General features: G+C 39.5%; 3 protein-coding genes across 4 annotated transcripts; all 3 read right to left on the bottom strand.

Annotated features, from left to right (window-relative positions):
• Positions 1-380: 380 nt before the first annotated feature.
• On the bottom strand, positions 381-4,981 carry LOC103722608 (probable sarcosine oxidase). The gene is made up of 2 exons (XM_008813217.4): positions 4,888-4,981; positions 381-1,926 (listed from the first exon to the last, which is right to left on the bottom strand). The coding sequence occupies exon 2, from the start codon at positions 1,880-1,882 to the stop codon at positions 641-643; it is 1,242 nt and encodes a 413-aa protein (XP_008811439.2). The 5' UTR covers positions 1,883-1,926; positions 4,888-4,981; the 3' UTR covers positions 381-640.
• Positions 4,982-6,157: 1,176 nt separating this feature from the next.
• LOC120111277 (ubiquitin-conjugating enzyme E2 22-like) lies at positions 6,158-13,125 on the bottom strand. Its single transcript, XM_039127824.1, has 7 exons — positions 12,971-13,125; positions 10,199-10,343; positions 9,754-9,898; positions 9,585-9,662; positions 9,371-9,483; positions 9,087-9,190; positions 6,158-6,555 (listed from the first exon to the last, which is right to left on the bottom strand). Exons 2-7 carry the CDS (start codon positions 10,199-10,201, stop codon positions 6,261-6,263), a joined length of 738 nt encoding a protein of 245 aa, XP_038983752.1. The 5' UTR covers positions 10,202-10,343; positions 12,971-13,125; the 3' UTR covers positions 6,158-6,260.
• Positions 13,126-14,965: 1,840 nt separating this feature from the next.
• LOC103722607 (transcription factor bHLH35) lies at positions 14,966-18,718 on the bottom strand. Of its 2 annotated transcripts, none has more exons than XM_017846537.3 (5): positions 18,468-18,718; positions 17,644-17,809; positions 17,258-17,485; positions 16,919-17,089; positions 14,966-15,351 (listed from the first exon to the last, which is right to left on the bottom strand). In XM_017846537.3, the coding sequence occupies exons 1-5, from the start codon at positions 18,539-18,541 to the stop codon at positions 15,253-15,255; spliced, it is 738 nt and encodes a 245-aa protein (XP_017702026.2). In that variant the 5' UTR covers positions 18,542-18,718; the 3' UTR covers positions 14,966-15,252. The 2 variants fall into 2 exon arrangements, with proteins under 2 accessions (XP_017702026.2, XP_008811438.2); XM_008813216.4 differs by having other exon boundaries at positions 17,249-17,485; positions 18,468-18,713.
• Between the last annotated feature and the right edge of the window lie 2,063 nt (positions 18,719-20,781).

The following is a 20,781-nucleotide window of genomic DNA, read 5'->3' as shown; positions in this document are numbered from 1 at the left end:
TAAATTCTCGGACATCAAAGCAGGACCGTATGGACAGATTGCACACGGCATTGACCTTTACTATTCACAGGACAAGGCTCTAGTCTTTTGCTTATTTCATCATGAATGCACCAATCAAGAAATTAAGCTATGTATCTAGGATGGGGCGTGGAGTGGGGAACACGAGAACCAATCAAGGATCATCAATCAAGGATACGGACATGGAATCTTTCCATATCTAATTTATCATGGCTCCTTGACTGGTGCAAAAAGATCATGTTGGTTGATTTTATTTAATTCTATTCCCTGCTGTTTCTTATGTATATATATATTTATTTATTTATTTGACTCGAACCACCCCATGCCGAGGTCGTTGCCCCGTTCCAGTAATCAGAAGCCAAAGAGAAACCAACCCGGATACTTGGTACCTTAATTAACTTCCAATCTTTCACTAGCTTCACAGTATTGGTTTGGAGGCTAACTAGATACCGAACTAGAAAGATTACAGTAGACTGAGCTGCTGCCACTTCAACTGAATTGACATCAAAACACGGAGAAGTAGGGGACTAGGAAACACACCAATGGCTGACGACCGAGTATGATTTGCACTGCACTGAACTGAACCGCTGAAGCTGAAGAGAATGAAGTAGAGGGAAGCTATTCATGGGTTGACGTGGAAGGCTACTTGGTCCTCAAACTCCTTGGCGTTCCCCTTGGGGTCCTCCTCAAACCTCCCCAACCTGAACTGCTTCAGCTCAAACCCTGCCACCTTTCCGTCTATCGCCATCTCCGCCAGAATCCTCCCCACCGCAGGCCCCATCTTGAACCCGTGACCGGAGAACCCTCCTGCGACAACCACGTCCTTCCCGAACTCCCCGCCGAGGAAGTCGATGATGAAATCCCCGTCGGGTGTCATCGAGTACAAGCAAGCCTGCTTCATGACCGGCTTCCCGGCCTCGACGCTTCCCGGCAGCAGCACCTGTTCGATCCATGGGACGACCGGGTCCACCAGCACCCCTGAGCCCGACGCCCAGTCCCTCCGGTCGGGGTCGCACGGGTGGCCTCCATGCATGGCAATCTTGATCAGCCCCGGGAACTCCATCGATGGCGTGCCGTAGACGTAAGGCTCGCCGTAGCTCGCAAACGTCGGGAACCCGGCCTTCGGCGAGAATTCATCCTCGTGCCCCTCCTTGATCTTCCAGTAACAAACAGTTGTGTGGAGAGGCTGGATGGGTAGGTCCAGCCCACTAACTTCTTTCACTAGCTTCCTCATCCAGGCTCCGACGGTGAGCACGCACTTCCTTCCCCGGAAGCGCTCCCCGCTGGCAGTTGAAACCCAGATGCCGCCTCCTGCCTCGTCTCTCCCGATGTCCTTCACCTCCATATGGTCTCTGAGAACGGCCCCTCTTCTGATGGCCAATGCCTGGAACATGGCGACCGCCTTCGTCGGCTTGATCACGCCGCCGACATCGGTCTCCACCCCGATCCACTGCTCCGGCAGCTGGATTACACCAGAGAACATGTCATGAAGCTGGCTTCGGTCGAGGATGCGAGCATTGATCGAATTCGGCTCGCAATTGGCGATCGCGCACTGGAGGCTCTTGTTCGCCGCAGGGCCCATGTCGAAATGCGAGGTCCTGGTGAGGACACGGTAGCCGATCTCCGACTGTGCTTCTTCCCAGAGACGGTAGGATTCGAGGACCATCGAGGCGTAGTAGTCTTCCGGGTAGGTTGCTCGGATCGTCCGGGACTCGCCATGGGACGAGCCAAGGTGGTGCAGGAAGTCGAATTTCTCGAGGAGGAGCGCCTTATGGCCGCGCTTCGCCACCTCGTAGGCCGTGCAGCTCCCCATGATCCCCGCACCGACGACGATCACATCGAACCAATCGCCGCAGACCTCCATCGCTCCTGCTCCTCCTCTCTCTTTAAACCGAAGGGGACGGACGGCTGTTGAGAAAAAGAAATAAAAAATGAAAGCGTAACAGAGGAAACGGCGATGTTGAGAGCTCCAGCTGAGATTTTTTTTTTTGATGTGGTAATTTTCCTGGATTCATCCTAACAAACTCTGAACCAGCTTTCAAACCCGTAACAAACTCCAGAACTCGGGAGCTAACGGACAAAAAGCATGTCTGAACGCAGTTTGAACATTTTCCTCGTCAAAGTCTTCCACTTGTGTCCCTTTGTATGGGATGGATTTTGCTGATGTGGCAAAGATAGCAACAAAATATCATTCTTTCAAATTTCTTATAATCTTTGCACGGTATAATGGACCGGATTTTGCATGTGAGAGTCGTGTAAAACCGACTCCCTTCACCATGGCTTCAAGCCAAAGAAAAAGAATTTAAGTCATGCAATCAAATTTTATCTTCCTACAAAATTATAAAGAAGTGCCACTATATCTCTACTCTACCACACCATTTTGGAATGTAGTAATATATATTATGGGTTTATCTCACAGGTAGGAGCCATCATCAGACGCTTCTTTCATCACCAAAAGCGAATATCATTTTACTGCAGCACCGGAGAGAAAAGGAGGTAATTTTTTTTTTTTGGTACATTGGCTGCTCACACTAATCTTGTGTGAGTATAGCCATCTGAGTCAAGAAAAAGAATACGATATAGAGGTGGAGGAATAGATACAAAACGAGTCCAGAGGATCTCTCCAGAATGGAGAGCAGCATAGGAGGCGACCCAATCAACAGATTTGTTGACCTCCCGATACACATGTACAACCTAAAAGGCACCATACTCCCTCATCAGCCTCCGGATGTCATCTAGAAGTGGGTGATCTGTTGCTCCCAACCCCTCCTATAGAATCTGTTCAATCACCTCCGCAGAGTCTTCCTCAAGAATAATACTCTCAGCCTCTAACACTCGTCTCACATAGGAGATTTCCTCCTACGCGACCCTGAGTTCCGCCCCAGGTAAGCTTTTTTATTGATATGAAGTATTAGCATACATCAACTAAGCATCTGAGGAGCCAATCAGTAGCCAACACGAGAGGTAAGAGAAGTCTTGGCTGTCAAAAAGAAACTCAGGACGTGATGATATGATCAGAAGACCCACATCCAGAAGGAAAGATCAAGAGGAGGAAATCGTTCTGTGAGAACCACCATGTTGATAAAACATAAGATAATTGGCTCAAAACACCATCTTTTTCCCATTGAGCATTAACAGAGACATATAAACATCCCACGTGGAGGATGAGTATCATGGATGGCGAGTCAGTTCACATTGAGACAGGTAAAGAGTCATGCATGCTAGAAGCCGTCAACATTTGACTGAAGAGTTTGATGGTGATCGGTGGAAAACCTAGGATCTCATGCCTGATGAAAGATTGGCAAAACTTGACCTAGGCATCGACATGCCCGACAATGCCGTGTGAACGATGCAAGCATCTTAGAACTAAGTCATGACTCAACTCCATTCAACTAATCTTTAATTCCAAACTTAATATGAATTCTTTTCATTCATTAAGCTCTATTTCGAGCTATACTTTCTGAAAGACGTTTTTTGTTTTACTATTTCATCTCTTATTATTTTTAATCTATCTCTATGATGTGACAAGTCACTTATTGATATAAATTTCAAAAAAACCTAGGATCTCCATGTCTATAAAACAAACGTATTCTCAAGTATCGCCATTTTATGAAATCCTGATATATGAAATAGAAATCGGTAATGATGAGTACAAACAGGGTTGGTAAATGTATTATAAGGAAATATCATGCACTTATACTGTAAGGAAAAAAAAAGCCATATGATGAGGCAACTAACTAACATGCATGCATCTCCAGTAATCTCGCACTTTACGCACGCCATGTTAGTGTCGACTCTAGTCCTCAATCGGTGTCATTCTCACTGTCACCTTCCACCATCACAAACAGATGTCTTATTTCTACTATGTGAGTCAGTCATTCTGGCCCATTATTCATAGATCACATCTACCAAGATCTAGTGGATCAGATCTGTTTCAATCATCTTTGTCTCCTTTCCTAAACATGGCCAGCATCAAACAAGTCTTTGCTTCTAAGGAATGCCTCTCCTTGCGTCAGATCGACAGTACCTATGCATAATATGACCCTACTTGATTCTTGACACCACATATCTTCTGTTGTTAATTTCTTAGGCTGTGCCTGGAGGTTGCTAATTTCAACCTCGTGGTTCCATTGTTCTTCTTGATTTCAAATTTTCAATTCCAAAAATTGAATCTTCTTACGAGATTTCTGGTTGCTGAAAAGGATGGAAATTTTGCAAGAAAATTTTAATTTTATTTTTTGTTTTTCTCAAAAACAACTCACCTTTGTGGACCATCAGGCCTCTTCCCTCATTGTTACCATAAGAACATCTTTATGTGTGCACTAATCTATATCAACTTATCATTTATCAAGTGAAATTAAAGTGGCCCACTTTTGCAAAGATGTAGATGAGTTGATTTTTCCCTCCAAAATTTCTAAAAGAGAGATCTATAATTGGAAAAAAAATCTAAGATTATACGCATGAAAAGTTATCAATTTAAGAAATATTACTCGACATATAAGTTTCAATACAACAATTTCATGGAAATTATGGATTTTTATTGCAAGCAGATTTCTGCAGTGCGTTCAAACATATCCTTAATTTTATAATAACCTCATGTCCTTCTTTTGGAAAACATTTCGACTAAAGAAGATGACTTTGTTTGCAGTTTTTATGGCTTAATTCCCGACTACACCAAATAAGTACAACTATAGAATCAACTTCAGAACTTTCAAACCCAGCAACGACAAATAAAGTATGAATTAAATCAAGTTTTGAAAAGATTATATATATAAAGTTTTAATGGGAACCAATTAAAAAAATCCAAAGGTGATCAATGGTGTGTATATATATATATAAAGATTGGATTTGTAGAAAAAATTAGAGTACCTAATAATGGATTGTAACTTCCAAGCCAAATTTTGGCCGCCACCTTCTCCTCCTCCTGCCTCTTTCTCTCTCCCTCCTTCTTTCACCCTTCTCCTTTTGCCCTGTGGATTAGGCTCAGCAGTAATGAATCTCGGCAAGCCTGGGTATTTGGATAGAACATGCGCACATGTCAGGGGACTTATTGGTACATAATGATGTTTCTTGTATTATAGGAGACATCTAATCTGAGGTCGTTCTTTGTACTTATCATGTGGATGTGGATTAAAAGTTATCTTTGTCCCGTGTTACATGCTTACATTGTATTAAGTCCAAATAAAAGGTGAACCAAATAATATCCATTCATATTTATTTTTATATTTAAATTTATCTAAATATAGCTATAAATTTTAACATCCGACTATTATATATATATATATATATATATATATATAACAAAAATAGATATAAATATGTATAACCAACTATTCGATGAATATATGATTATCCGAATCTATTTACAATACTATTAAATTTTATATAGTAAATAAAAACTAAATACTATATTAATATACTATTAATTTGATTTATCTTTTACTTATAATTTTTTTGATGTTGTGACATAAAAATTTAATTATCCAACTTATATCCGCATTAAAATCTATATTTTTAATATCAAATTTATATCTATATCTATTTAAAATAAATATAAATATAAATTTTTGTATCTGATTAATATTTATATCTATATCTATTTATTAAAAAATTAGCTATAAACATGGACATACTAGTATCCCATCAATGACTGATTCAGGTTCAAGCCAATCAGCTCCTGCCTTTGGATATTGTGGATTCTTGAAGACCCGAGGGAATTTTCGAGGCTCTCATCATCGTCGGAATCGGGCGCTCGGAGGTCTGGCCCATGACGTCTCCGGCAGCAATGGGGGAGAGGATGGGGCGCTCAGGAATGGGTCCGGCTTCATAGCCAATGAGGTTTTGCCTCCGGTTGAGGTATCCTTCTCGCCTTATGCTTCAAGATTCGATCTTCTTGTTATATGAGATGGTTTCTTGATTCTCTAGTTTGATTGTTGAGGTAGGAATAGAATCAATTACAGCTAGATTGATGGTTTGATTCAAGAACGGTTTTCGGTCGGTGGATTCTTAGATGCCTTAGTTTGACTGGAAATTTATTGTTTGTATTTTGTGTCATTGTTTGTATTTTGCCTCCGGTTGAGGTATCCTTCTCGCCTTATACCAAACAAACTATTTGTCCAAGAAAACAATGACGAGAAAATGATAGGAACCACTCGAGCACAAATGCTGAGAGTTTTTCATTGCACTGTTGCAGGAATTAGGAATGAAGGGAAAAGAACATTTATCAAAAACAATTTCCATCCCTACAATCTCCTCAAGCTCTTTTTCCTCGCATCTATCCTCTTCTTATCCATGTTAGCTTTCACAGCCACCACTCCTTCCTTCCTCTGACTGGCTGCTGCCCTGACCGAGGGCTCTGCTGCTGAAACCACCACCACCACATTCTGGTCTTGGACCGTCAATGGAGTAGGTGGCAGCAGCGCCTTGCTGCTGCAAACTGCATCCTTCTGATCAGCATTTCGAGCTGTGGTGGACTCGGATTTTGCTCCTATCTCAGGTTTGAATTTTGGTTTGAGGGCATGGATACCAGTATATAACCTGAAACAGAGTCGTTGCAAAGCCAACGATAAGCACCTTCTACATTTCTGTGTAAAAACAATGATGAGCATCATGGTCATCATTAAATAACTTAAGCTTCAGATCATTGCTCTCTATTATATGCTTAATAAAAGAAGGGAAAGAGATTACTATCTCAAATAGATTTCAAATTTAAATATCAAAAACAATGTCTAAAAACAGCAGTTTTCAGTTTTACTATATCGGTTGAGATTTTGTTTTCTGGCAATTGAGGGGTGAAAGCCCCATCTGACAATGCCGAGAAGGCGTCAACTCTTGTAGCAACACTGAAAGACTACCAACTTGGCCAATTTTAGCTGAGCTTTTGACTTCTTGCCCTGACATGTCGATCAAGATTCAAAATATCCCATCTCAGCTGAAATAAACTGAGATCTCAATTCATTTTGGTGTCAGTTACCCATGATTGCTGATATTCTCATCTTCCAAAAGCTTTCTTGTTAAGAAATTGAGGGCATCATTGGTTCATCATCAGTGGCCAAAAGTGAAAGAAGTCAGATCACAAAAACGATTTCTGTGTGTTTGGTTTGGTGGAAGCAGTCTCTGAAGTCCCCAATTTAAGCTTAACCTCTCCAAAATGTGCTGAAGCGACTTATGTTGCAAGCAAAGTCACTCCAGGAGACTAGCAACTTTCGCTTCCAACCACATGATGTACCAACCATGCCAAAATGCAAAGTTCTTCCCCTTGGGTAAGGGGAAGGGAGTGAATCTTTCCTTTTTTTGACGCAAATGGAGGAAGAAATTCTTCCCCAGATTTATTAAGAGAACCTTCCTCTCTACGAAAAAAAGAACAGTTCGCTTAGTTATATACTGCATTGCCCTCCATGCAATTATACATGGAATCACCAAATAAGTGGATCTTGCCTTCTGCCCACATTTCTCGCCTATAGAGAAAGAACACTATAAATCTCACAAAGAGATAGACATGGACAAACTAAATTTTATAACACCCAGTCAAAGAGTGAAGAAACCATCAACGCTTTCAGAACGTGACACATATCCTGACCTAGGAAGATGGGTAGGGTGAAAGTTTATTAGACATTGAAACATGAAAACTTTCGCCTTTTTTCCTTCTTGCGAGAGAAAGGAAAACTCCCCCGCCCCTCCCTTCTGAAAAAAGATCGGATTTGCTCAGGACTATATAAATGGATACAAATTCTATAGATTATTGAATATTCTTGATTTATTCATGTACTTTTCCTTCGCACAGCGATTCATCAAGCTATTCATGCAAACAAATCAAATTTTATGATTGTTCACAATTATGCATGACCAACTCAAGAATTGTCTATGAATTACAAATTAATACTAGTTGGTGTGTTTTCTTACAAGTGTTTGAAGTTCTGGCTCGAATCAAATGGAAAGTTAATGCATCTAAGAAAGTAAAATTCATTTGGGTTATTCTCTCAATTCCAATCAAATGCAAGTAGATCTAGTAGAGTATGAATTGGCGATCAGAGCATATATGGATAAATCTTATAACAGGGTCTCGAAAAACAAGTAATTTTTTCTGGGCCTGTATCCTTTTTTTAGGTTCACTAGGATTCTTAGTGGTTGGAACTTCCAGTTATCTTGGTAGGAATCTGATATCCGTATTTCCATCTTAGCAAATTATTTTTTTTCCACAAGGAATTGTGATGTTTATTATAGTATATTTATTGTATGACCAACCAATTACTTATAATGAAATGAAAGATTCAAACAAAAAAACTTTTAACAAAAAAGAGGGTTCATAGATTTCGCATATAATTGAAATGTGTGAATATGATAATACCTTTCATGAATTATTAGAACCCATTAATTCACACTTTTCCAAGAACTTTACTGTCTATTACGAAGCCAATAATAAAAACACCTTATAAGGAATTTAAGGAATTTTCTATCGATCTATCGAATAACATAAAGTTATGCCTAGACAATGAACCAAAAAAGAGTATGAAAAAATGAAAAAGTGCTTTCGTTGCTATGGAATAAGAAGCTTTCGTATCTTAATACATATATTTAATTTATCAGAACTATTAGAGCAAGATCCACTTTTTGGGGAATATAAGTCGAAGCAATAACAAGAATATTTCTAGGGGAATATCCTTCACAATCCCTAGAGAGAGAGAGAGTTCTCTAATTCGACTCATTCACATACAGATCATGAATGTTTAGAATCCATATTATGCAAGGACATATTGCTTTTGCTAATTCGAATTGAAGGGTGATATCAAATCGGTCTATTTTCGGCATCATATGCATAGTTAGCACATACGTCATAGTTAGTAGCTCCATAAACAAGGTCATCCTCAATATCATCAACTTTCCAGACTTTTTCCACATTCTGAATCTTTACTTTTAGTTGAACACTAGAAGTAATTGAAGCAATAGAAGAATAATACATGACTATTTTCTACTATGTTATTGACTATCCATTGAAGAATAACAATTGCAATGCATAATATTTCAACTAATGAAAAATTATGAAAAATAATTGTTAAAAAGGAGCTGACCTGGCATGCCTTGCATACTCCTCGTAATCTTCTAGCAACATCTTGCCAGCCTGTTCATTCAGTGCAGATTCAGGGAATGGTTCAATCAGCAGACATCTGATAACCTGTCATTAGCGCAGATGTGCACTCAATTATGTTAGAACTTCCACACACCGAGATGAAAACCAGAATAAGGGAAAAAATTATAGGTCATAATGGCATTCCTCAAGGTCCAAATTTGACTGTACGGAGACAGTTTTAAGAAAGCCATCTTGCTGTGCAAAGACACCAAATTGTCAACTTACGGTAAGAACATGCCACAATCCAAGACTAGGATTCCAATCCTTTTTCAGTGTGTTCACACAAATTTCACCATTTGTTGCAATATTTGGGTGAAAGACTTTTGTCATGAAGTAACCTATAAAAATGTGGGGCAGAGATGATACAAATGTTCCATTTTTTATGAGAAAGGTCATGCAATAAACTAGAACTGTCTTATATCCAGTATAAAAGGCATACCTTTGGGAGGTGACTGAGGGAAGTCATGAGATAATAACAACTTCATGCGGAAGATACCATTCTCATATGGAGTTCCAGCTACAATTTTCAGATACATAAACAACTCGTCAACCATGATATCAAAAGCTTGAGGGTGTAAGAAGCGATGCAGTTCATGGCTGTGACCTACCAGGGCCTTCAATATCAGCGTATATTGTGGAAAAGTCGTCATCATTTACAATCACTTTAATGCCTTCTGGTGGTGTTTCATTGAGATTCCTGAGCTCCTTAGCAAGCTGTTTGATGACATTGGGTGGTAGATTTTCATTTGCTGCCTGTCAAAAAAAACAGACTATATAAATGCCACTAGAACAGAGTGACACATAGCTTAGGTAAACTATACACAGTCTTAAGAGGACTGAAATATGCAACACATATGCGTGTCTAACTATTGTGTACTTCTCTAAGACTAACATATAATGAAAAGAGAAGCATAAAACATGGGTTCAGGTAATTAAAATAAAGACCTTGAAGGGCAAGATATTTAGATAAATATATACATCAAGTGCATTCACTTTCACTGTATAAAAAAATTAGGGAAGCTAGTTAAGTGAAACACCAAAGTGTATATTTACCATTGTCCCAAGGAGTCTCTAGGGGAGACTATCTTTTAGCTGCCAAAGAAATATGCACCAGGTCTGACGATATTACTTGTAGCATTGCCAATGTTTCAGTAGATATTATTGCTGAATGATCTCCAAGTAAATAAGATCACAAAGCCTGCATTAATATAGAATAAGCAACGGTTAAAAATTGATTGTCTAGCCAGTATTGTTTTCTTCAGAGCAAAAAGATGATAGCAATAACACCAAACTCTCAAAAAAGTTTCAAGGCCCAAAAGTGCAAAGAAAGACAATAGCAATAACACAACTCTCAAAAAAGTCTCAAGGTCCAAGATTGTAAAGAAAAAGATGCCCTTGGCATATCAAACATCGTATCCTAATTCATTATGCCAGCCAAACACTCATAAATATGAAAACAGATTGCAAGGCACAGGACTGAAAAGAAGTGCTAAACAGAACAGAGAGAATTACAAGCAACATATGAAAGGATTATAATAATTCCTCTCTCTCTCTCTCTCTGTCACACACACACACAGATGATAAATAAGAATGGCCACGATGAAACAAGTTGTAAAAGATACATAGAGAATGGATGAGACATAAGATGAGTAAGGAAATTGTTTCTACCAACGGCCATCATCTGTCCAACAATACAAGGGGCACCTTAACCAACACAACACAGCCACCAAGATGAGCTACAGGTGCTTCATTTACTAGCACAAAATTTGGAAGCTTGCAAGTCCTTCATGCATTCTAAGAGCAAAAGATGACCAGCAAGAATTATCAGGCAGCCAAAAAGCAGTAAAGCTTACTCTGCATGTTGAAAAAGCAATCACTTTCGACAAGCTGACTGACAAGGTTTAAAATTTATTTTCTGTTCCAGCATACTTATGAGCTGCCATTCCTTAGAATTATCCAATATACCTTTAACGGCAGCAGAAAATTAGCATGATATACAGAGCAACTTCCAATTAATACATCCAACTGTCAAAAATACCAAGGAAAATGAGCAAGCAGAGGAGTTTACCTATCACGAAAAAAGGGGGAACAAAAATGGAGGACATTATTGGAATTTCAACAACTATCAACATAGATGCAGAAACCAACAAGGCTTCTATTGTTGTTCGCTGTATACATTTTCACGAAATATTATCCAATCCAGGCGCAGTCATACAATCATTTTAGTGGAACTCATCCTGAAACTGACAAGACCCTAGTCTTATACCATATCTTATTCTCCGAATCATTACTGTGTTCTTGGAAGCATGCAATCATTGCAAGCTACATCATGATTTTGACTTGCAAAAAAAATAAGAAAGAAAAAGTTATAATAACTAAGCTCATCAACTTACAAGGCATAGAGTCAAATCTAATTTTGACTTTACTAAAGCCTGACTAGAGGCCAGACCCATAAATCTCTCAGCAAATTGATTTAGATATAATTGTTAAGTCTTCACAACGAGATGCAAATTTTTTTTAAAAAAATGAATAAGACTTCCTGATTCTGATTATAATGATACTTAAAACCTCCAATTCCAACAATTTCCGGTGATAGAACATTAACGATCATTGGCCAATTTCCACAGACATAATATTAGGCATGAACAACAATGAAAGATGAAACAAAAATAACCAACTAACACTTAATTTAGGAAAAAAGAATATACAGCCCTTTTACAATAAGGTTAGGAGAAACTATAAAAGAGAAGAATATATCTAGTATTAGTAGAAACCCTAAATCACAAGCATCAAAGCCTGAAATTTCAAGTACGCGAACCATTACATCAAAGGAACAAGCATTCTTCTTTTGCTCAGTGAAACCATAAGGAAAATATTAAAAAAAAATCAATTATAGTACCCAACTTTACTGGATTGAAATCCATATGCCTAAAAGAAAGAAAACGAAGATCTCAGTAGAATCAATATTCTAAGCGACATGAACTATGCAACAACAGCACCCCCCTGGTTTCCACAACCTCGCCTTGTAAAAAATAAATTAAAAATTTGCGAAAAAGGTCAGGGGAACTTGTGATTTGTGAGGACATAGGTTGATGGTTTATCAATAAAAGCCCGACTAGAGAGTGTCTGCGTGAGTCGCATATCCATATTTATTGTATATCGTGACAAGAAGAGAACGAGAACATAGAATTCAAATCTCAACGGAAGAGAGAAAGAAACAAAAGATTTGTCAAAGATACCATAATGAAAGAGAATTTACAAAATCAAAAGCAAAACCCCAACTTGCTTTTGAGGGGGAAGACCAACTTGTTCCTGCGTACGAAAAGAAATATCAAATGAAACTATAAATTGAGTGAATACTAAGAACACAATACTGGATAAGTTGCTTCTGGTGGGTGAGGATGTTACCCAAAAAACAAGGAAAAGAAAGGATGTTCAAGAAATTGCAGATAAAGAAAGAGGGAAAACCATAAAAAATCAACGGATTATATCATAGCGGTAAAAAAGATGGTACCTTTTCAAGGATGTTCCATAAAATGCAGATAAAGAAAGAGGGAAAACAATAAAAATACCAACCGATTATATCATAGCGGTCAAAAAGATGGAACCTTTTCGGATCATTCATCCAAGAAATCAAATAGAATAAAGAAACAAGGAGGGAAAATCATATTGAGAACCAAGAATTGCCAAATATCCCAACAGCATGGGGAAACCCTAAAAACCGTAAGAAAACAAGAACGAAAGAAACAAATAAAACTCAGGTCTTGGATCCAATAACAAGAAATTAGAAAGAAATCGAGTAAGAAGGAAAGAGAGATTCCTTACCTTGAAAAGCAACCTCAAGAGATTTCGATTTCCGACTCCACTCGATCCACCGGGGGGGCGGGTAGCGAAATCGTATGATTGGGGAAAACAAAAAGAAGCGGAGGGGCCAAGATATTACAATGACGTGGCGACTTTCGAGGGATTCAGTTATGTGTAGTGGTGGACGGCCCTAGACACCGGATCTTTCAGTTCAATTTATATGACGAAAATACGCCTATGATTTTAGGAATGGCATCTCTAATTCCCTGATTCTTTGGGTTTCCTGAGGACTATTTCGTAATTTAGGGTCTCCCTTCTGAAATCGGACGGGCGCGATCCAATAATTCCGAGTGACGGAATTACCCTCATATTAATCCATTAATTAGCGATTAACTCTCCTTTACTAAATGGTTGGGGAGGATTGTTTGGTACCCTTAAGAATGGACCGTTGCGTCCCGGCACGCGGCCCACGTGGGACAGGTGGGTGGGTTCGCCAACGCGGATTCGTGGACTGTTGGATCTCGGAAGCGACGCCCGGCGTGAGCTAGCCGTTGCTGCTGCCAGCTGGCATGGCAGATTGAAAAAAAATTTCGACTTGATCCCCCAATTCCTTTTTCTCATCTAAAAACTTGGTCGGAAACCTAACATACGGAACGCTGGTGTTCGGCACCAGGGAGCAAGCACCATCTGACTAAATAAATATTTTTCTTGCTAATAATTTCATCAGCAACTACCCATTTTATTAATTATGGGTAGTGTACTTATTAATTCTGCAGCATTAGATGTTCTCAGGTGACTATGAATTGGTTCCGGCTCCGCATACCTGTGACTGGTTCAATTATAAGGGGGGCTAATATTTGGACTTTTCTAGTGTTGGCAAGCCTAATCATTGGCACTAGGTTAAAGATAATGAAATTAATGCAATTTTAAGTTTGCTAATGTGTTTCAACTCTAACACCCTCCAAGTATTCCCCAAGTAGTTCAAATTTGAATTAGAGGTGTTGGATTTTTTACTAGTCTCAGCACCCTGATTACCAGAACAAGCTAAAAACTTTATTTCATCGGTAACATTTGACATTCGAAGTACGGTGTTCTAGGCCACTTCTTGAATTTTTTAGGTGTGCTCATACTAAAAATAGTGTGAGCCACCCGTCTTAGCAATATATGTATATATAGTGTTCTACGTGAGATGGTATATAATGTTTGGCTGTAATGCTCAAGTCCGTGGAGGTATTTCTTCTAAAAATTCCTGCTGCAATGATTATCCTGGTACTGCATCCTGATAGCGAGAATTGTTCTAACAATACTAACTCATCTATAAAATTTAGGTTCTCTAGTTTTTTTATATAAAATTTCTACTTTAATTTTTGAGCCAGTCCTGCCAAGCTACTTAACGAACCTGGTTCAAATTTTTGAGGTGAAAACGTAAACTATTGTAAATTACCAAACATTTTAGACTAAGTCCTAAAAGTAATCTTGCATTAAACTTCCATAAATCCTCCTTCAACCCTGTCACTTCCGTGCCCCACTTCCCCCCATCCTGGCCTGCCTCTGCCGCCAAGCTTCTGCTCGCATTAAGGTGTTGGGATCAAAGGGAGTGGGAGAGGGAGATGAAGCCTGGGGGAGACAATGATTGACCTCATTGTAAAACCCCTCCTTTCTTAGATTGTCTATTGGCTTTTTTGTCCAAAAAGTCTTTGGATTCCCCCATAGACCATCACCTATGTAGCTTATAATTCTACTAGTTTCTATCTGTATATGAAATTAGGCATCTCCTCAATCTACAAATTGAATTCGTTTGCTAGTACTGTTTTAAGGATTAATTAATGCATCTATCCATCTCATTGATTTATTTGATGAATACTTGGGAATCCCTCCAATCATACTAACTACTCTAGCACCTTCTCTAGAATTTTTGTGCTGCCTTCCCTCCTTATTTTGTATTTTTATTTCTTGTTGTAATATAAATGTGCATGTAGATAAAGGCAGAGGCATAAGAGTAAAGTACATGTAGAATGATAAGGAAAGAGAATCCACTCCTCATATTGAAGAAGAAGGCTAAGTTACTATCACACCAGTTAAGTATCCTTTAGAGCCCGTTACAAATAGTATTGAAAACGGAAATTTACCGAATGCCTACACTTATCTTTTTTCTAATAACAGCCCTCTACACACCAAGAAGGCTGGAAAAAAAAAATTAACTAGAGAGTAATACGAGAACCATTCCCTTTGCTGACAATAAAGAGAGAAGATCGAAGAGGGCTACAGAAGCATGGATAGCTTTAGCAGGTCCTCTCCACTATCTAGTAACTCATTGAACTCCCTGGGCTTCTGGAGCCATCAAGTTCGGCAATGGCGCCCTCTATCTTTTCCTTCAACCGAGCACAATCCATCTCATCAGTCTACACGCAAATAATTTGTTCAAGCAAGTTAGCTAATTTATAGAAAGGCTAGCTATGAGTAAAATACAGTTCAAATACGTAATAGAATTAATAACGACGACATGCTAACCCTAAACATAATAGAATTAATAACGAAAATCTAAAACAATTAGAGACAAGAAAAAATAAAATTTTAGTAGAAAAGATACAATACCGAACCTACGATTCACATATTGTCACAGTATTTGTGAATTATGAAATGCTAATAAATAGTTAAATTACGTAGAAATGTGCACCTAAAATTTTTGCTGGCTATGTAGAATTATTGTCATCTTCGGTCAAAGAACTCATTTGGAAAAACAATATTCAGTTTTTGCTTTTGATTCTTAAATTAAAAATTATTATTGTGCCAAAAAAATATATCAATAGATCAATACTGGTACCTCTAATTGGGCTCATCTATTTTGAAATGGAACTAAATTTTTTTATCAGACTACACGATGAAGCCAATTACCCACTTGGCCAAGTTATGATTTGTAAAAGAATTCTTTTCTGATGGGGGGCCCTTACATCTCTCAACAACAAAAAAAAATTAAAAAAAAACAAAAGCAGCAACAGCACCAACAGTTACTACATTGTCAGATGATATCATCCACATGTTTGCTATCTCTATATTATATGAGTTTTCACGAATTAAATTAAAATCACATGATTGAATGACAACAGCGGGGCCGCGGGCCGTATGATGCGACAGATGACAGATAAGGCTGATTCCAACGAATCCGACAAGTTTCTCATGACAATCCTTTTCAATCACGTGAATTGTGTGCGAACCGGAAGCAGACCACGTGACAAACAAGTGGAAACGATGTAGAAAAAAAAAAAACAAGAAGCCAAATTAGCACATGCCAATAAACTTTCCTGAGGCATCTCCTCCAAAATTGCAGTCTAGATTGCAAACAGTAGTAGATTGACAAAAACAGGCGACAGCTGCCGGTTTCAAATAATTTGGCTTCAAAAGTGTTGGGCTGGAATAAAATACATAAAGAGCGAGAGACAAGACAGAGCATGTGAAAAATCAGCTAAACATTGTGGGGAGAAATAACACATGCTCTACAAAACAGCTAAGCCAGGTCTGATTCTTTGTTGTTGCCAACAAACAAAACTTTTGCACTTTAAACATGGGCTGAAAAAACTACCGAATAGCTAAAATAACTAACATTGATGGGACTGAGGTTGTATCTTTCATCTTGTGAATCTAACGTTAGATTGCATAGTGATTATTTTGAGATTCGTGCAGCAGATGAAGATTTATGTGGGGTCTGAGGATCGAAGGGTCAACATTGTGAAAGGAGAGAGGAAACACCTTTTACTTTTACGTGGATCCAGTGGTTTAATTTTTTTCGCTGCCCTTAAGAAAGGTTTCTAGAGGAAGTTAGGTGTTAGATTGGTCAGAAAAAAGATAAGTCAGCCAGCTGGTCACTAGTCAACTAAGTCAGTCATCTGGTCAATAGTCAACCCATGCTTGATGCCCCAGAGAGAGAGAGAGAGAGAGAGAGAGAGAGAGAGAGAGAGAGAGAGAGGATACCTCAACAAACAGAGTGTGCAAGAGGCTCCCAGAGACAGAGGTGATGTTTGCTGTGATGATCTTGAGGTTGAGAGACTCAAAAACCTCACACATCCTGATCATGGTGTCCCTCTTCCTATTGCAAGCGATGCTTACAACCAAAGTCTTGTCCCCCACTTCACAAACTTTGAGCTGCATACGACACAAAAATAATTTTTTTAAAAAAAATAAAAAACCAATTTTTAATAATAAATTCAAAAAAAATCTGTTTCGCCTTCTCATTCCCTCCATGAACACTCTTGAAGTCCAAAAAAACTGGGTGTCAAAATTGAAGGGAGAAAGAGAGCTTACGTCCATTACTTCGATGGATGGCAAGCTCGGGGATCCAGGAGCCAAGGGCGAGCCTCGTGAGGATCTCTTCTTCTTCCTTTGCGTGAAGTTTACGTCATCGCGCTCGGTTTCGCCAATCGGTGATTTCTCTTCTTTCCCCAACTCAAGCGCAGGCATCTCTGCTTGCATCTTCCTTTCTTGCTCTTGGAGCTCCTGGATGTAATCTATTGCGTCTTTGATGATTGACGCCTTGTCCATCTACAGCCAGCCAGCCCACCAATTAGTAAGCGACGAATGAACCATGATTGGACCAATACTTTCAATGAAAACTCGAATCGGCGAAAGCATTCTTTCTTATAGGATACTATAAGCTCGTTGCAAACTTGTTCTTTCTGTGGGGCAATCAGTTTGCGTACCTTAGTAATGTTGGGGACGACACTTCGGAGGGCATAAAGCCTTTCGTTTAGCTTCCTTCGCCGGTTCCTCTCCATGACGATGTTCTTCGCGGCCACGGAGGACGCGGCATTTTCGGGGGAGCTCGAGTCGTAGTAGCCTGAGAGAGCCTCATCCAATCCCCAACCGCTTCAATTTGAGAGAACACCAGTCAGATCGCTAGGAGAGAATGAAAAGGAGGAGGGAAGGCAGAGTAAAAAGATTCAAATGGAAAAGGAAACATAAAATGACTCAAATGATTCCACCGAGCGAGGATATGAAACGTAGCAAGATGGGATGTCCCCAAAACAGGAATTCCATTCCTTTGACCCAAGAGCTATTAAAACACCCGAAGCTATTGCCTCATTTCAGGTGGAGACTGACCTACTTGAAACCTATTCAATATCCCATAATAGGCTAATAGCTAGAAAAGAACTCAAGAAGGCATCTGAAATGACTTGGGGGGAGAAATGGAAGTGGAATTAAAGCGTCTAGTCTCGTCGTTAGAAAAGGCACATAAAGGAAAGAAAAGAAGGTAGCTAGCTGTGACTCCAAAGAAACTCCTCTGCGAACTCAGAAAACCATTACAAGCCAAGTATAAACCAAGCCAACTGACATACTAGCGGGCAATCAAAAGTCGCCCAAATCTAAAAGCTCCTTGCAGCACTGCATCCAATACCATGAGTGCCTGCTGTTCTGCTGGCTGATCGAAAGGTGGGGGAGAGCGGCGTGGAGACTATAAACAGGACCATCGACATGAGAAGAACCTCATGGAAAGGAGAGCATAAAGGAGGGAGGGAGGGAGAACCTGTCGAGCTCCTCGGACTCAAAGAAGCGCTTGGTTTCCCAGTAGAAGTTGTACTCGGCTTCCATGTCATCCATCCTGGTGCTATGTTGCTTTGTTTTGGTCTGGTGGCAAGAAAGCGAGCTGGAGCTGAGGAGGAGCTCAGCTGGCGTCCGCTCCTTTATATAGACAGCCAGAGGAGGGCAAGAAGAGGGCGTGGGAAATAGTGATAAAAGAAAGGAATGGAGAAAAAAGGGCGAGGGTGTCCCTCTGCTGACTTCCGTTGCACACCCACTCGTAGTGTATAGAAGGGGCCAAGGGATTGGGACGGGGGAACAGGGGGTGATGGGAAGGGTCTACAAGTCCGCGTGAGACTTGCCGGCCAACACGTGTAGAATAATACTTGTGCTTTTCGTGACACGATATCACGTGGGTCCTATTTTAATTAGACTTCTCCAACTTTGTCTTTTATAAAAAGAACTACAACTCTGTTTTCTTTTTTTATTCCCGCCCTCCTGTACTTGGCTGATAGTAATAACGCCGTTCGAGCTGATTCCATGTTATCGATTTTTTTAATATATTTATTTTAAAATAAATATTCAGGACATTTTATTTTTGTAGCGTTGCTGTTGTTATTTATTTTAAGGGTTTTTTTTTTTTTGAGGGGTTGTACGGAGGCAAAGCAAACCAAGTAAAAATTCAACTCAGTCGGGTTAATAGTTGGTTGTTACTATTAATTTCTTTTTGGCACACCTGTTTTTTGATTTCAAAAATATCCTTCAAAAATTTGAAGGCAATTGTGTCCTATGACTTAGCTAATTCATTATTGAACTTGGTTATTAAATAAATTGAAATAGCGATGCGGAGAGTTATAGCTATATAATAGAACGAAACATCTGTCCATTCGGTCGAGCTGCATCATGAGACATCTTATACTAACTACAATATAATTACTTAGTTAAAATTGAAAAATATGTCTCTTCGATGAAGCTACATTACAGGACATCTTATATTGACTACAATGTAATTTTATAACTACTATGTAATTGCTTAGCTAAGTCTATTGAAAAAATAGGGGGCTCCTAGTATTAGCCGGTCAACCACGCCACCCAGTCTAGCCATTCCTTGCTCTTAGGACAATAGATGGGTGGGGTCGGACTGGGGCATGCTTGACCATAACTCGATCTGATTTTATAGTCTTGAGGATATTGTAAATAAGAATATACCAAATTAAGTAAGAAAAATATAAATCTTAAAATATACTTAAGTGAAAATAGATGAGAGATGCAGTTTGAGATAGAAAAAGTAAAGTTAATTTACGTAAGAGTCCGTTCAATGATTCAAAAAGATATTCGAGGGAAAGACAAGGAGGCTAATCCAGATTTTTGAGTCGAGTTAGATTAGGTTTAGGTCAAGCTGGGCCTATATTTTAATTTATCCAAATTGGACTTGGATACTTTACGAGCTGGATCAGGTTAGGTTAGATTGAAAAATATAAAACTCAGATCCAACCCAAATCTTTTTATCGGGTCCCGTTTTTAAATCCGACCCAATCCACAAATCTTCAAAAATGGATTGGATTTGGACCCAATGGTATTGACATCGGCCGGATCATGGATGAACCTAACCTATTTGCAACACTACTCAACTCCAACTCACCACCAATGGGGTCCTCGAACAGATGACCCTAACATCATCAGAAGGGTGTTGGAGCAGTTTTTGAGATCCAGATAGACGGACCAATCAGGTGGCAGAGGATTGCCTAGTGAGCCTGCACCGCTGATGTGGGTCTCGAAGGAGGAGAATGCAGTGTTGATCAGGCCGATCTCGGTCATGAAAATCCAGAAGGCTCTCTGGTCTCTGGTCGAGGATAAAGTTCTAGGGTCGGATGGCTTCTCTCCAGTCTTCTTTAGAAGGTATTGGCATATCATCATGCAAGATATGGGATTCTATCTAGCAGTTCTTCATCTCTGCAATGATGCCTTGTGATTGGAAGAGAACTTTCATCTCTCTGATTTTGAAAAGGCATGTTGCCACGGAGCCGAGCCACTACCAATCAATCAGCAATACACTACTTTATATAAAGTCATTGCAAAAATCCTGATGAAGAGGGTGAGGGGTATTTTACCCAAGCTTATCAGCTATGAGCAGGAGGCCTTTGTTGGGGGATGCAGCATCACCGACAATGTGCTTACAACCCAGGAGTTTATGTCTGACCTACAAAGAGCTTCGGGTAGAAGGAGTCTGATGGGCATTAAGCTTGACATAGAGAAGGTCTATGACATAATGAGCTGGAGCTTCCTGACCCACTCTTTGGAGAGCTTTGAATTTCATCAGT

This window comes from Phoenix dactylifera, chromosome 7, assembly GCF_009389715.1.
Source record: "Phoenix dactylifera cultivar Barhee BC4 chromosome 7, palm_55x_up_171113_PBpolish2nd_filt_p, whole genome shotgun sequence".
NCBI lineage: Eukaryota > Viridiplantae > Streptophyta > Magnoliopsida > Arecales > Arecaceae > Phoenix > Phoenix dactylifera.
Note: the sequence above shows the minus strand (reverse complement) of the source record. Positions and strands in the feature narration are given on the sequence as shown.

Coding starts and splice junctions, on each gene's coding strand:
- LOC103722608 (XM_008813217.4), bottom strand. CDS start 1,882: ATGGAGGTCTGCGGCGATTGGTTCGATGTGATCGTCGTCGGTGCGGGG.
- LOC120111277 (XM_039127824.1), bottom strand. Junction 9,191..9,370: donor GATTGTGGCATGTTCTTACC/GTAAGTTGACAA, acceptor CGCTAATGACAG/GTTATCAGATGTCTGCTGAT. Junction 6,556..9,086: donor GAGTATGCAAGGCATGCCAG/GTCAGCTCCTTT, acceptor ACTCTGTTTCAG/GTTATATACTGGTATCCATG.
- LOC103722607 (XM_008813216.4), bottom strand. CDS start 18,541: ATGGATGACATGGAAGCCGAGTACAACTTCTACTGGGAAACCAAGCGC. Junction 17,810..18,467: donor GAGTCCGAGGAGCTCGACAG/GTTCTCCCTCCC, acceptor CTCAAATTGAAG/CGGTTGGGGATTGGATGAGG. Junction 17,486..17,643: donor TCGTCCCCAACATTACTAAG/GTACGCAAACTG, acceptor GGCTGGCTGTAG/ATGGACAAGGCGTCAATCAT.